Source organism: Miniopterus natalensis, chromosome X, assembly GCF_054644295.1.
Source record: "Miniopterus natalensis isolate mMinNat1 chromosome X, mMinNat1.hap1, whole genome shotgun sequence".
NCBI lineage: Eukaryota > Metazoa > Chordata > Mammalia > Chiroptera > Miniopteridae > Miniopterus > Miniopterus natalensis.
Window position 1 is genome coordinate 4,370,493 of NC_142103.1, and position 15,881 is coordinate 4,386,373.

General features: G+C 37.5%; 1 protein-coding gene across 8 annotated transcripts in view; it reads left to right on the forward strand.

Annotated features, from left to right (window-relative positions):
* ATP11C (ATPase phospholipid transporting 11C (ATP11C blood group)) overlaps positions 1–15,881 on the forward strand; it is a 142,349-nt gene that overhangs the window by 110,654 nt on the left and 15,814 nt on the right. For 6 of the 8 annotated variants that reach the window (XM_087829342.1, XM_016207233.2, XM_087829339.1 and 3 more), the window contains 4 exons: positions 782–927; positions 4,736–4,795; positions 9,555–9,682; positions 13,803–13,938. In XM_087829342.1, coding sequence (XP_087685468.1) covers positions 782–927; positions 4,736–4,795; positions 9,555–9,682; positions 13,803–13,938 — 470 coding nt within the window. The remainder of the gene's footprint in view (positions 1–781; positions 928–4,735; positions 4,796–9,554; positions 9,683–13,802; positions 13,939–15,881) is intronic. The other 2 variants (XM_087829338.1, XM_087829340.1) reach the window with 2 other exon arrangements.

A 15,881-nucleotide genomic window follows, 5' to 3' on the forward strand; every position in this document is an offset into this window, starting at 1 on the left:
GAGTGGTTTGGGCTGTAGTGTTGAATTTGTATGTTGGCATGTAAAAACAGCTTCTCTACAACTTGTACCTCCCTCCCCCCCCCCCCCCCCCCCGTCAGCCTGCTGGTAGGCAGCAATCCTAACACCCCAGCAAGGTGTTTTTTTGTGTGTTTTTTTTTTGGAAGGGGGAGAAATAGTGGAATTAGTACCTTGGGAATTCATGTACTGCAGTTTGGATTCCCAAATTCTTTTCATTTGTAGCTACCCCTATGTTGTGTGGAACTCTTAGTTCTACTCATTAGTTATCCAGTGTGGAAATGGCCCAAAGCTCCTTGAGCTCATAAAAAGTTTGCACTACTACTGAGAGTTTCATTCAGTGAAAGAACGTCACCATCTCATTGTAACTTTTTAGTTTTGAGCTCCTAGACCACAAATCCCAGGTCTCTGATTTGTTTTCATATTGTACCCAGTCAAGTACCATGCACAATTAAACACTAAGTGGCTTTAGAATAACTTCCAGATTTAATTTTTTCAAGATAATTTTTGCCTTATAATGATTAAAATAATGATCCTATTTAATTGTTGTATATTGTGTTATAAATAGATAATTATCAATTAAACTTAGTTTTACTATTGATTGGTGATTCTCATTGTCATTGTTAAAGAAAGCACTTTTTGGTTAAGTAAAACTAAGCTAAACTATACAATTGAATTGTAAGCAAGTTGAAAATATGAAAATAACAAATCCAGGGTTTGTTTATTCTATAAAATACTCATCCTATAGAGATTTTCTTTTTTTTAGGTATTAAAGGCAAAGAAGGTCGCCAAGCATCCAGGAATAGTGATTATTCTGTTCCAAAGTTTAAACATTTAAAAAAACTGCTGTTGGCTCATGGACATCTATATTATGTGAGAATAGCACACCTTGTACAGTATTTCTTCTATAAGGTATGTGATCAAATACTTGCAATGTAACGTAAGACTGTATAATCCAGCATGGGCTCAATTTAGTCATAGTGGGGGTTTTTTCCTTCCTTTTTTCGTGTTTCTTTTGCTGTCTTCATGCTGAAATTTGTAGTCAGCAAAACAAAGACCTATTTATAGAATTGGAACCAGAAATTTCTTTTAATGCAGTGGCTTTTAATATATTCACTATGATGTGCAACCATCACCACTAATTCCAGAACATTTCTATCACCCCAATAAGAAACCCCAAACCTATTAGCAGTCAGCCCCAAAACATTGTTTTTCACTTTGCCCTTTTTGTTTAATATTTTGTGAACATTTTTTCACCCAGTTAAATATTCATCTAAAACACAATAATTGTACAAAATCCCAGCTCCCCATGATTGGACACTGAGGTAGTTTCCCCAACAACACCTTGATTGTCTTTTAGCACCTATCAGAGATTTTTAAAAATATGTCTTTATTGATTTCAGAGAGAAGAAGGGAGAGGGAAAGAGAGAGATAGAAACATCATTGATGAGAGAGTCACTGATCGGCTGCCTCATGTACACCCCCTACTGGGGATCGAGCCCGCAACCCGGGCATGTGCCCTGACCAGGAATCAAACCACGATCTCCTGCATCATAGGTCGATGCTCAACCACTGAGCCACCGCAGCGCAAATATTTTAATTAGATTCGTTTATAGGTATATTATCAAGTTAACATACCACTTCTAAATGATTCAAACAGGGTGTTTGATACCCTATATTTCACAGGAGGGAAAACTTAGAAACATCTTTTGTGTGTCAGTTTTCTGTGATCAAGCCCAGGTGTTATTAACTTCATATTTTCAAAAAATGTATATAACCATGACCTCAGGTTTGCAAATTTACTGTGACCCTGTTAACCAGTATCAGCTTGTATCCAGGCCAAACATCGATGATTAAGAATGATAATTAACCTAGTATATGTAATGTACTTTGCTGTTTGACAAAAACACTTTATTTTTCTTATTTAATCCTCATATATCTCCTGTGAGGCAATTAGTATTATTTCCATTTAAAATATGTGGAAAGTAGGGCTCAGAGAACTTATATAACTTGCCTTTGGAGTCAGCTAGGAGGTGAAAGAACAAGATTTCCACAATAGCTTTATTTACTCTAATTCCAGGACTCTTTGTACATCATGATTAGGGTCTGTCCAGCCTTGGACTCAGTAACTTAACAGCCCCACGTGGAGTTGGGTTGTTATTCTCTCTTACCTCCCTCTAGTATGATAGCCCATGAAGATTTGCCAGATATCTGCCTACCAGTCTAATCCCTAATTCCAGAGGCTTGGTTTGCCTACAATTTTGGCCTGCAATTCATTCAGCTGCCACCAGATGGAAGGAATACTCTGTTACGGAAAACAAAATAAGCATTAAAATAGCTAATGTTTACTAGTGGTCTGTAATTGAAGGCTCCCAGTTGAGGGGATTATTTATGTAGGTGGTGCCCTCTGTCTTACTAGGATCTCTTTGCCCATTATCTCTTAGTTACTGACAGTATTCCTTTTTTTAAAAATTTTAAATTTATATTGTTAAAGGTATTACAGGCATCCCTCTTTTTTTTTTTTTTTTTTTACAGACATCCCCTTTTTTCCCCTCACCGAGCCCCTCCACCCTGCTCCCACCCCCTCCCAGGCCTTCACCACACGCTTGTCTGTGTCCATGTGTTACACATATAAATTCTTTAATCTCTTCCTGCCCTGTTCCCTCTGAGATTTGTAAGTCTGTTCCATGCTTCCATGTCTCTGGATGTATTTTGTTCATCAGTTTATTTTGTTCATCCCAAGATGATTTCTAATACTTTGGGCCCTCTTTGACTGAGCTAAGAAGCCTTCCTGCATCTTCAATTTGTTATCGCCTCCCCCCTGGAGTACTTCAGTGACAGATCATCTTGCTTTCTGTTTCTCCATGCAGTCTACCTTGCAAAATTCAGCCAGGTTAATGTTTGAAAAATGCAACTTTTTAACTACACTTCAGAAACTTTACTCTCCATTGTCTAAGGATTAGTCTGGCTTTTATGGCACCCATAGTCTCACCCAGTCTTCCCTTATCTGTTTAAAATATGTAAGGCCTTACCTTGGTTCCTGCTATCAACATGTCCTGTTCATCTTTAGCACCTAGTTCAAATGCTAACTTCTCTATTCGTTCAATCAACAAATGTTTGAATGTGTTACCATGTGCCAAGCACTGTTTTAGGCTCTGAGAATTCATAATGGAATAAGACCGACAAAGTCCCTGTTCTCATGGAAATTACATCCTAGTGGGAAAGTCACACCTCCCCTTCCCACAAAGCTCCCCCATAATCCCCACAGAACTCCTCCTCCAACCTTAGAACTTAGAGGGTGTGGGGGAGGTAAATGCTGATGAAGGGAGACTTGACTTGGGGTGGTGAACACACAATACAATATACAGATGATGCACGGTAGAATTGTATGCCTGAAACCTACATAATTGTATTAACCAATATGACACCAATAAATTCAATAAAAAGAATAAATTATGACTCTAGAAACGCTACCTACAATATTTTACAATCTACTAGAATTGATATATACAACTGAGTGTTACCCTTCTAGGTGATGAGCTCTTTGGAGCTATGGCACTTACTCTGATGCTGTAGGAGTTAATTCAAAACAGGTATAGCACTTTTCTTTAGGAACATCCTCCAGAGCCTGTAGTATATTCACCTAAGTATCTATCCTCAGCTGTGGCAGATGTTCATCCTCTGAGGATACATTGGATTTTTTAAAACAGCCTCAAGTCTCCCAGCCTGGTAAATTACCTAAGTGAGAATGTGTGACAGAAGGAAGGAGACTGGTTTTTTGACATGGCTCAGAAATGGGCTCTCTAAGGTGCTGCCCAAAGACAAATCCAGAGACAACATGAAAAGGTGACAAGCAGCACTCAAATAAGGCCACAGCCTGCCTTGACCAAATAGCACTCATTTGAAAATACTGGTTCTGGTAGTTTGGCCCGAAGACATTAATTTCAGCATTTAGAACCGCACCTAGTAACTTTTAGTGCCTTATGAATTACCTGCTTGAATTTTTAAAATCTGTGTTTAGTGTTCTACCAATTAAATTAAGTCCCTTAGGAATAAGAAGTTTTTGTGTGTGTGTGTGTGTGTGTTACCTACAGTGCCACCTTTGCATATAGTAAACAATCAAAATTAATATGCTGATTGTTTGATGAGGCAGTGATAAAGACAGTAAAGCATTAGTTGACACTGTTAGTGTCAACATTGTAATAATTTACTGACTCTTCATTGGCATTAATTGACTTAAAATACGGGACAGGCAAAAGTAGGTTTACAGTTGTGAATACATGAAACAGTTAATAAAGCTATTGTAATAATCATAACCTGCATGTCTTTTTCCATATAAACGTAAACCTACTTTTTCGCTCCCCTGTATACACTTACAGCTTTATGTCATTCCACTTCATAATGATTTTGGAAATCTAATTGGCATTTAAGGTGCGGTACTATTAGGTACTTGTATCGTGTGATCTCATTTCTTCACCAGAAGAGGAATAGCAAGGTCTCATTGAGACTTTTTCCGCCTTGGTTGGTAGGGCAGGAGTTAGTGTTAATATGAATTAGTCATTTGTTTTGGAGTTCTTCCCTTACCGCTCTAGAATAGAGGCTTATTGCCTTCTGGTGGTGGAAGGGCTTAGGACTAACCGTAGACCATTTGCGATAGTTTCCTGTTTTAGTTCACAAAGTTAAGTGAAGACATTAACCCTGTTCTCCATTTTATTCACAGAACCTTTGTTTCATTTTGCCACAGTTTTTGTACCAGTTCTTATGCGGATTCTCACAACAGGTTTGTTTCCCTAGTTATTTATTATAATGTAGTTTACAGTTGCTATTAATGATTTACCTTTTTATGTATTGGATTATAGATATTAGAGAGGCATGTCCAAAGTAGAAGGAGGGTTTTTGTGTGTTTTTTATTCAACAGTTGATCTTGGCTTGCATTTTGACAATAGCAATTGTTTGTGTTTTTCCTTTAGCAGTGTTCTTATTATTACTTTGTTTTGAAAGTTATTTAGTATATCTGATTAGAATTGAGATGACATTTCATCAAATAAAATCTCACACCTTTGCAGTTTCTCAGGTTGATTTTTCTAGAGAAACATTCACCTTTAAGCTGGTCACGAAGCTGTGATTCTTGGATAAAACCTTGGATTACTTGAGCAACTCTACATTTTTGCCCTCTATTGTTTTCTGAACAGTTATTACATAAAGAATATGCATTATGTTAACTTGATATTTAAGTGGCAGGATGAGCAGGCATGTTTGTCATTTTAACAACGGAAATGGATTTTGCATTGCTTCTAGTGGAAATACAGCTAAATATAGAAGCTATAATGCTCAGTGACTCAGAAATTTTTGTAGTTAATCTATGAACAGTTCAGTGATTTTGCCAAGGGAAACTACTGGTAACATCACCACAGGTATTACAGATTGAGGTTCTAAATTTCAAGGTATGCTTAATTCTTCATGATAGGAAGTGTATGTGTTTTCTAATTTCTTGGCAGTATTTTTAAGCGAATATATTCTTCTCAATGGGAAGTGACTGCTCTCTTTCTCTTGAACTTGCCTCTTTACCACTTGGTATGCTCTTACTTACATCACTGCCATGGTCATCAGCCACAGGGTGCCATTTAAGCAAATTGCTTTATGAATTAATCATCTAGCTGTAGGAAGTGCCATCAGCCTTCTTGTATTCAAAACTTACAGTATTAGCTACAGAGAGTTTTATGGATTTTGATGAGTCTTCTTTTCTTGAACGTCCAGATTACTTTTTTTTTTGAAAGACAGGAGGTTTATGAAATACATACATACATGCAAAAACTTAGCTATTTTTTAGTAGAAATATTTTTTCCTTTTTAAAAAAATTTATCTTTATTGTTGAAAGTATTGGGAAGGTGGGGCTGGGGGAGTGGGTGGGGAAAGATTAATCAAAGAATTTATATGCATATATGCATAACCCTTAGAGACAATAGTGTGGAGAAGGGGGGGAGGGAGCTGATGCTGGGTGGAGGGGATCAATGGGGGGGAAAGGGGGAGGCATCAGATTACTCTTGATCAAAATGTTTCTAAATCTTTGCTTAGATGAATGCAAGCATTAAAAATATATTTGAAATTTTGTAGCAAAATGCTAAAGGGAAATTGGCTTAATCTGGTTAAAACATTGTTTTTATTTTGAAAGGAGTCTGTTGTTTCGTTATCTTTTTAAAATATGTTTATCAAACACAAAATATATGAAGAAAAGAAAGATTTATTTGTAATAAAGCCAGCTGAGATTCAGACCCTGGACTGTCTGGGGTCTGCTTAGGTTACCTTAACTGCTTTGATTTCCATAGGAGTTGATGTTTGGCTTCCTTAGTTGCTCAACTGGTATGCTCCTTCATTTAACAAATATATCTTGAGTGCCTTCTATGTACCAGGCTAAGTACTGGGCATACAGCAATGATCAAAAATCTTACCCCCATGGAACTTTCAGTATAGTGCTGGGGGGAAAACGGAAATCATAAATATATTGTGGGTTGCTGATAAATGCCCTGAAAGGGGGTGAAAAAAAGCATAAAAAATGGATAGAGTGTGACTAAGGAGAGGGCCACTATTTTAGAGAACATGATTTGGAAAGTTCTCTCTGATAAGGTGACATTTGCTCAGAGATATGAAGGAGATGAGGGAAGGAGCTATGCAGAGGTTTTAGAGGAAAAATGTATGGAGTAAAAAAAGAAGGTCCCTGAGGTGGTGACCTGATGTATAATATCATTAGTTTTGAATTTGGCCTAGTGCCCGGGCTGAATGTAGTAACTTTTATTGCAAATATCTTTAGATCCTTTTTCAACTTAGGTCCACATCAGGTGTCCTCTGCAACCCTGGATCTTAGAGAGTTGAGCTATGGAAAAATAGAAGTGGGGCCAGGATTCTGATTCTTTAAGCAAAAAGCAGGTCTTTCTTTAGCAAAGCTAGAATAGTACTGGACGTTTTTTTCGTGAAAATAAAACATTTGTAACAGGTTTGAAAAATAGTCAAGTAAAGCTGTTGTTTGTTTTGAAGACATTCTGTTTTCTCTAATGATGCATCTAAGAATTACAGTTCTCTTTCATTTAACCTCAATGTTCCATAGTGGAACAAAAGTAAGTTCTTTATTGTTGAAAGTATTACAGATGTCTCTCCTTTTTTCCCCCCATTGATCCCCTTCCCCCATCCCCCTACCCCTGCTCTCATCCCCTCCCCCAGGCCTACCACACTATTGTCTGTTGTCTGTGGGTTATACATATATGCATATGTTTGGTTAATCTCTTCCCGCCCCCTTCCCCCCGATGCTTCTTTTGTTTGAATGAAATTCAAGACTAAATTACATACCAGTCAATCTGAGTTATTTTTTCAATTTCTTCATTAGCGAAATGGGTAGTTTCCGATGAAAATGTAGTGTTGTACATCAACAGACTAGTCCTCTCTCTTAAGAATTCAGTAGAATATTTTTGCTGAGCTTAAATCTTTATACATGGGAAGTATCTCCATGTTCTCTGTAGAGCCATATTTTTAACTTCATTGATAATTTTGCAGGCATATTATCTTGCTGTGTTTCCACTGCAGGTCAGAGTTGTCCCTATTTCTGGGCTCCCTCGGCCCTTTGTACTCTCACCACCCTGCCTCCCCTTCTGCAATTTGAGTGCCAAGGCGGACAGGGCACGAATCTTCTTTGTCCCTAGTACTTGTCACTTAGTAAGCAATCAGTACATGTTTTTGAAGTCAACTAATGAATGAACTAATGCTATGGTCAAGTTGTTCTCAACCTTTTTGTGGCAACTCCCATTATGATAGTAAGTGTATCTTTAGTAACCATTGTTTGAAAATGCTTAATTATGGTAATTTATGTCACACTTAAATGCATTTTATTAAAGAACATGTATATGTGTGAAAATACAGATTAATATGGGATATTATTCATTCAACAAGTATATTCATCAAAAAGAGGTTCAGAGAATACCTTTTTTTCCATAAAGGAAACTTTACAGCATCAGATCAGTCTTTTACAAATGTGTTATAGCTTCCAGTATCTATTCAATTATCCATCCAGCATTTATTGAATGCTTTTTATATGTCAAGTTCTGTCCTAAGAGGTGAAGGTTGTCAAAGCCCTCTGGTCAAACACCACCAGGAACACACTTGTAGTTGATCAAATCCAGTTTATTACTCGATGCAACGAGAAAGAATATACACCATGAGCAACAGTGGAGTCTCTCATGGAGAGTGTTAGAAAAGTCTTATAAGATTTGGGTTGAGTTAGATAATTTGGAGAAGGATTTAAGAAGTGGGGCCTTGACCTAGATTGGGTGCTGTTAGTAAGCAGGGGTAATTTTATGACTGCGCATTCCAGTAAATCTTCTCCAGGAGGAATGAAGACTAGAAGGAGGCCAACACTGCCATTGGTCAAGAAGCAACAGTTACTCATATTAGCCAGAATGGGGAAGTTGGTCATTATTTATGATTTGAAAAATAGTCATGCTTTGTCTATGTTCAGATGTCATTGTGCAGTGGTCTTGTTTTTGTTTTGATCTATCATAGTCACAGAATGGCCTTTTTCGATGTTGCATTTCTGTGAAATTGCGCATGTTTGACAGGAGAACACCCATTCCTAGCTGTGAGAGCCAGGCCAGCTTCGTGATGTCGGGGGCTGCTTCGCTCTTTCTCAAGCTACAGCCATCTCATGAAAATGTAAACAAACAAACAAAAAGCTGGGATAGCAGTACTTATACCAGACAAAATGCTTTAAAACAAAGGCTGTAACGAGAAAAAGAAGGACCCAGTAACTCTACTTCTGGGCATCTATCTGAAGAAACCCAAAACACTAAATCAAAAAGACATGTACATCCATATGTTCATTGCAGCATTACTTACAGTAGCCAAGATATGGAAGCAAACTAAGTGCCCATCAAATAGATGGGTGGATAAAGAAGTGCAGATGGAATATGACTCAGAAATAAAAAAGAATGAAGTCTTGCCATCTGCACAGCGTGGATGGGCCTAGAGGGTATTGTGCTGAGAGGAATAAGGCAGAGGAAGACAAATGCCGGTGATTTCGCTTATATGTGGAATCTAATGAACAAATAAGCAGAACAGAAACTAACTCATAGATACAGAGAACATTATGACTGTTGCCAGATTTTGGGGGGCATTGTGGGAGGATGGGTGAAAAATGTGAAGGGATTAAGAAGTACAAGTTGGTGGTTACAGAATAGTCATGGGGATGTAAAGTACAGCTTAGTGAACATAGTCAGTAATATTGTAATAAGTATGTATGGCATCAGGTGGGTACTCAGTTTATTGGGGTGATCACTTTGTAAGTTATATAAGTATCTAATCACAGGATTATATACCTGAAACTAGTATGATATAAAAGTTAAAAGATATTTTTAAAAATTTTTATAAACTTCCTTTGGTATTACAAAAAGTGTGAATAAACTGTTTTAACTTGTGATTTTTTCCAACATATATATATTCTCTTGAGGACAGTTGTTGCAGTACATTTATTTCTCTTCCATTGTTTGTCATTCCAGCCACTGTATGATGCTGCTTACCTTACAATGTACAATATCTGCTTCACATCCTTGCCCATCCTGGCCTACAGTCTACTGGAACAGCACATCGACATTGACACTCTGACCTCAGATCCCCGATTGTATATGTAAGTTGAACATTATAGTTAAAATCCCCTCAGACTTATAAAGTTGTGGGTTTCACTTCATATGAAGGAGGAAAGGACACAGACTGCCAACCTGGTTTGATCACATGGTTCTGTTCCATTCAACAGGAAAATGGTTTATTTCATAGGTATAGGTCCTATACTTGAATGTGTGTGAACCATTTAAATCAAAATCATTAATTTCTAAAATTTGAACCTACATCGTCATAGAGCTCTGGAGTCTTAGAGGAAGACACGATATTTTAACTATGCAAAAAAAAAAGCCTCACACAAAGATCTTTGTTAGTTTAGAATATTGATTTCTACCTATAATGGATTGAACTGATGATGTTATGTTAGGCATTGCCTTGTAAACTCTCCCTGAAGCATAGACTCTCTCCCTTTGTTAGCCCCATTCTAAAACTTTTGTTGAAGAAGATAATTACTTCTTCAAGCCATTATATTCATTTTGTGTTGGTTGGAAATGCATGCGTTTCTGTGTGGAAGGTGGGACTTGGCACTAGCCTTAGTTGTTTAACCTATGATTTAATTGGATTTTTATAAGTTAAGCCTAAAGCTAAGGATAAATAAAGATGTTAATTTACAGCATATTATAAGCATTGCTAAATAGGAGATGTCAAGTGCAGTACAAGACTTGGCTGGTTTATTTGTATGAAGTGAAGGTGTACAAATTAAGGGATTTCTTTAACAAGTATGACTCATAAAACTCACATTTAGTAATTGTTAGATTCAACCAGATTTATAAAATATATCATCATTTTACAGGTATTTATTATGGGAATTTTCAAACATGTACAGAAGTAGCAAAAATACTATATGGTGAACTTCCATATCCTCACCACTCAGCTTCACTAATTATCAATTCAGAGTCTATTCTCAGACATTAATAACCCTCTCTGCTCTATTATAGACTTATTTTGAAGCAAATATCAAACATTGTATACAATAGTTATTTCAGTATGTAGCTCTTAAACATAAGGACTTAAAAAATAACGGTACCCTATCATACCTTAAAATTTTATAGATCCTTAATATCAAATATTCAGTCAATCTTCAGACTTCTCAAATGACTCATTTCTTTGAATAGCATGCTTGTTTGAATCTGGATATAAGGTCCATATGTTGCAGGTGGTTAATATGCTTCTTTGAGTCTCTTAATCTGTAGGTCAACCTGGCAATTTATTTGTTGACGAAGTGGGATCATTTATCTTGTAGAGTTTCCCCTGATCTAGAGTTTGCTGATTACATTGATGGCATTAACATCTTTTTCTTTTCCTTGTATTTGTTGCAAAGGGATAGTTAGATCTAGAAGGGAATCATAGAAACCTTGAAGGGAATCATAGAAACCTTGGTAGAAATCTTACAGAGCATCAACTCCCTTGCTCTCATTCTTAAAATGGGGAACCAGGACCCAGAAATGACTTGCCTAAGGACACAGGGTATAACTAGGGGCCAAACTAAGATCATAATTAAATCCTCCTGGTTATCAGCCCTGTGCTCTTTCCAACAGGCAGGTGGTTTTCAGACACTGAGCCAACACTGTATTCTGTCTTCGGACAACAATGAAAGTGAAGCCCAATAGTGCCATTGTTCTGGTTGAAGTGGGGCTTGGCAGCAGTGAGCAGAATCCCTCCCATTCGGTCCCAGCAAGAGCTCAAGCTAATTGCCTGAGGTCCAGTCCTGGCTTTGCCCCTCACTAACTGTGTGACCTTGCACAGGTTACTTGACTGAGATGTGCCTCAATTCCATCTTCAGTAAGATCTGGGTAACAATAGCACCTAATCCACAGTGGTTTTATGAGGATTAAACAAGTGACTACGCATAAAAAACTTAAAACCGTGCCTGGCACATAGGAACTTTTCAGTAGATGGTAGCTCTCAAGCTTTTCTAACACCCTCTTCCACTTCAGGGCTTTGTTGAGCACTTACATACATTAAGAATGTTGAAAACGTGAAGAAAACTATTGAGTACAAATTATTGTAAGGGTTTCCGCAAAGTTTTACTCAATAAACAGCAGGTGTAGGTAATGAATTATTAAACAATTTTGCATAGAGAGCATATTTGACACATCTGATGCAGAAATGAAAGCCGTGACACACCTGTTGCCCAGCCCAAAATTCAGTTTTCCTTCTTTCATGCTCTGATGAGACACTGCTCTCGGCCTTTCACTGTAGATTGCTCCATTACTCCAAGTATTCTTTTGTAACTATGAAACCCTAGTTTTCATATGTGGCTCTCTCTGCAGTTGTGCAGCATATTATAGATTTCATCTTCGGGGACTTACTGACTTAGGCATTTCCCACGCATTTTGATGTGAAACAAGAAAAACATAATTGGATATTTTCATATTTTTATGAGAAATGTTAAAAGTAAACTAGTTCTTTTATAGAGGGAAGAGGTGTGGTTTGCTTCTTCTACAGCTTTAAAAGCAAAAAAAAGTTCGTGGTGCACCAGCTGCCTCCCATCATATGGAGTGCTCAGGCCTGTGCTTCTGGTCAACTGCTTCCCGGGTCTATATTCTTTCTCATGTTCTCCTGCATGTTGACTGCCATATTCTGTTTTCAACAACTTCATCATTTATCTGAGTGCAGCCAGAAAGCCTCACCTGTAACCCAGCATACCATGACGCCCCTGTCCATCTTCCCACAGTGTGTAATGTAATTTCCAGAGACGGTCTGGAAACACAGGAACCACTTTCTGTCTCAGTCCATGACAGTGACTCTCAAAAGCGTCATTGGCTGGCAGTTGCTGGGCAATTCCTGCAAGGATCTTTAGGGAGGTGCCTCCCATAGGGTTTCCAGTTGCCTGGGGAATACAACTTTTTGGCTGTGGGGAGAGCTTGTGCCTGGGAAGCAGCTACCTCCTTCCTCCTACAATTTTTCTAAGGCCAAAAACAGTGCATTGCTTTATGCATCCCCTGAATTCCAGATACCTGCATGTACCTGGAAGTCATAGCAAGTAAGCGTTGTGTATTTGCCACGTTTTATTTACATTACAAAGGTGTTTCATATTCCATCAGCCCAGTGACATTCTTGATGGTACTGATGCTGTTTTTGAGTGATTAGATACCTTTTGATAAATGATGACAGTAATTTGAAATAGAGCAATAGAGTCCAAAGAAATTCTATGCACAAATCCATCTTCTTTCTGCATCTCTGCTCCATTAGAATTGGTAGCCTTATTTAACATTCTGACTTGTACTGAGAAGATTGTGCTATTTTTGACAGATTTTAAACTTTTTCTGTCCACATTCCATTTATCAAAGCATGACTGTACAGCTTCAAACACGTTATTTGACTCAACTGAAAAAGTATAAAGGGCATCCCAAGACCAAAATAGTTTAAGCTTCCAGGAAGAAATCTTGATTAAAAGAAATATTTTAACAGTTGTAGTTGGAAAGCGGAGGTATCTTGGTTGAGAGTGTATAATTGAAGTCAAGCAAATCTAGGATTGTATACTAACTCTGTCCCTTACTAAATGAGTGAACTTTGGTGTGCTGCTATACTGCTGGTTCCCAAACTACTGCATGGTAGAATCACCTGGGGAGCTTTAAAAATACCCTGATGCCCAGGTTAGCCTTATGACAATTAAATCAGAATGAAGTTGGGAGCCAGGCATCAGTGTTTTCAAAGATCCCCGGATGATACCAGTGTGCATCAAAGTTTGGCAAGCAGTATAATACACTGTTCTGAGGCTCCTTATTATTTATAAATAGGAATGATAAGAATACCTATCTCATGTGATTTTTATGTGGATAAAAATGGACTGTATATATAAAACTTCTAACCTAGTTTTCTGACATGTAATAAGTACTCAATAAATGGGAGCTAATTATTGATTACATTATTGTTGTCAGGTGGCCAGAATTTTAACATAGAAGTGTTTAGACAGTTCACTCCAATACCTCAGTGAGGAAGTGATTGCATAAAAATAAACCTGTGGTTCAGTCTGACCTTTTACCAAAAGCCTTTCAGTCCCTTGACGGTCGCTCCTTTCATTATAACAGGGTCAAACCCATGTGCACTTTTGGCAATTCACCATATCTTTAAATAAACAGACTACAGAGATTCATTAACCTGTATTTTTTCCCATTTCTCAATAGGAAAATTTCTGGCAATTCCATGCTACAGTGGGGCCCCTTCTTATATTGGACATTTCTGGCTGCATTTGAAGGGATGGTATTCTTCTTTGGGACTTATTTTCTTTTTCAGACTTCATCCCTAGAAGAAAATGCTAAGGTAAACAAATGGTATTACTCTTTTGGTATTATAAGCATGGCTTATCTTTTTCCATAGGCGCTGGTATCATACACATATTCTAGCTGTAATCATTTTGCAAATTTTTTAAAGGTACAGTATTTAGTTCTCACAACTTCTTTAGAACAATGGAAATGTTGACGTATAAAATCACTTCCTATGTGCATGGCTAACTAGAGAGCTTATGTGCAAACCTTTTGGAAGCTTAGCTTGGCTGTAATTTTTATTGGATAAACAGAGTTCTTGGGACTTCAGACTTTGGACCACTGTACTTCGATGTGAGCAAGGCTTTTCTTGTTTTAAAAGCAAAGTCTTATTCATAGTGACCTTCCATGCTTGGAGTTCAAAGGGGTAACTGCCATATCTGGAATTTCCTTCTCTTCCTCTTTCCCTTCCACATGGTAGCAGAGTGTTTTCCAGAAAGGCTACACTGGTCCTGCTTGTGCCTTCCCATCAAGCACATAGGTTAGCGCCTGCACTGGGATGATTTTGCCTGGCTGTGCTGTAGGAGAGAATGGGGAGAGGTCTTCCTTCAGCCACACAGTGGAAAATCACGCCGACCAGCTTGCATGCTGCTTTCACTATGTTTGCTGTTCCTGGGCTGCTTCTTTTATCGTCATTCATTTTTTATATTCATAATGTGAAGCAAGCTAAGGTTCAAAAAGAATTTACTGAGTACAATGACTATGTCTAGAACCTAGTATCTGTTAGGGAAGTGATAGGCTCAATGGATTTGAATAATACTTTAAATTAGGTACTGCAGCCAAAACCTCTAATTTGGACTGACAGAAGTCAGTTTAGTAAGAATCCATTAACATTATTAATCCCCGAGTAACTTTAGAGGAAATACAGATCTAGTACTTTAGAGTAGGTACATGTAGCGCTTTGCCAAGAAGTGAGCCCATTCAGTCTCTCTGCATGTCCTTGGGCAAGTCACTTCATCTTTCCAAGTCAACTTTGCCCATCAGTAAGAAGAAAGAATTAGATTTTATGATTTCTCAAGTCTTTAGTTGTATGACTAATTCTGTGACTTTTACTTTTTATTTTAGATTTATTTAGCACATAAATTATATAGAGCTGACCCTTGCTTTTTAAAAAGTTTGCTGCAAAGTAGGTGGGTACTCTCCTGCAGTCCTGTTGTCATGGTTCATTTGCTCAGCAAATTCTTCAGGTGGTGCACGGGGAGCCTCAACTCAACACAGCCTGTGTCCAGTTCACCTGTGTTTTGTTCATGATGTCCAGATTAATTAGATTTTACTATATATGTCACCGTCCTAAATGTTTGCTAAAATTACAGTAAGTGTAAGAACTGCTATGAGCAGTTAAACATAACGCCCATGTATGATTTGATCAAATTCTTTTTTTGCTTCTATTAACCTTAATTTTTTTGTTTTTATTTTCAAAAACCTTTTACATTTCATTTTCTGTTTTAATGTTATGCATTCAGATCTTGACAGCATTTGGTAAGCATATGTGCCATTCATTGCCATCGTTTGGATTTATACATGGTATCTGCTTTTCTTTGATGTGCACATGCTGACAGCTCTAATATTTACAGCCAAAAATTAGACTCTGTTTTAAAAATGTGAGTCCATTTGTCTGCAAATGATTCCTTATTTCAGTTTTCATTTTATATTATAGGAAAAGCCCATATCAATCTATTTAGAGACATGAGTCATACAATGACTTGCTTTGATGAACATTATTGTTAGTGGAATAGGGTTTTTTTCTGCCCTTTATCATACCAGAGTTTTCCCTGTTTCATGCTGCATGGAATAATGGAAATAAATGCTATCTGAACAAGAAAATTTGAAGTCACAAGTAAATCCAGCATTTTGACCTGACCTTTTGACCTACTATTCCTCAAACAATTCATAAAAATTTTTTTGCAGTTATACACAAGATTATACTTGGCTTTTATTTTT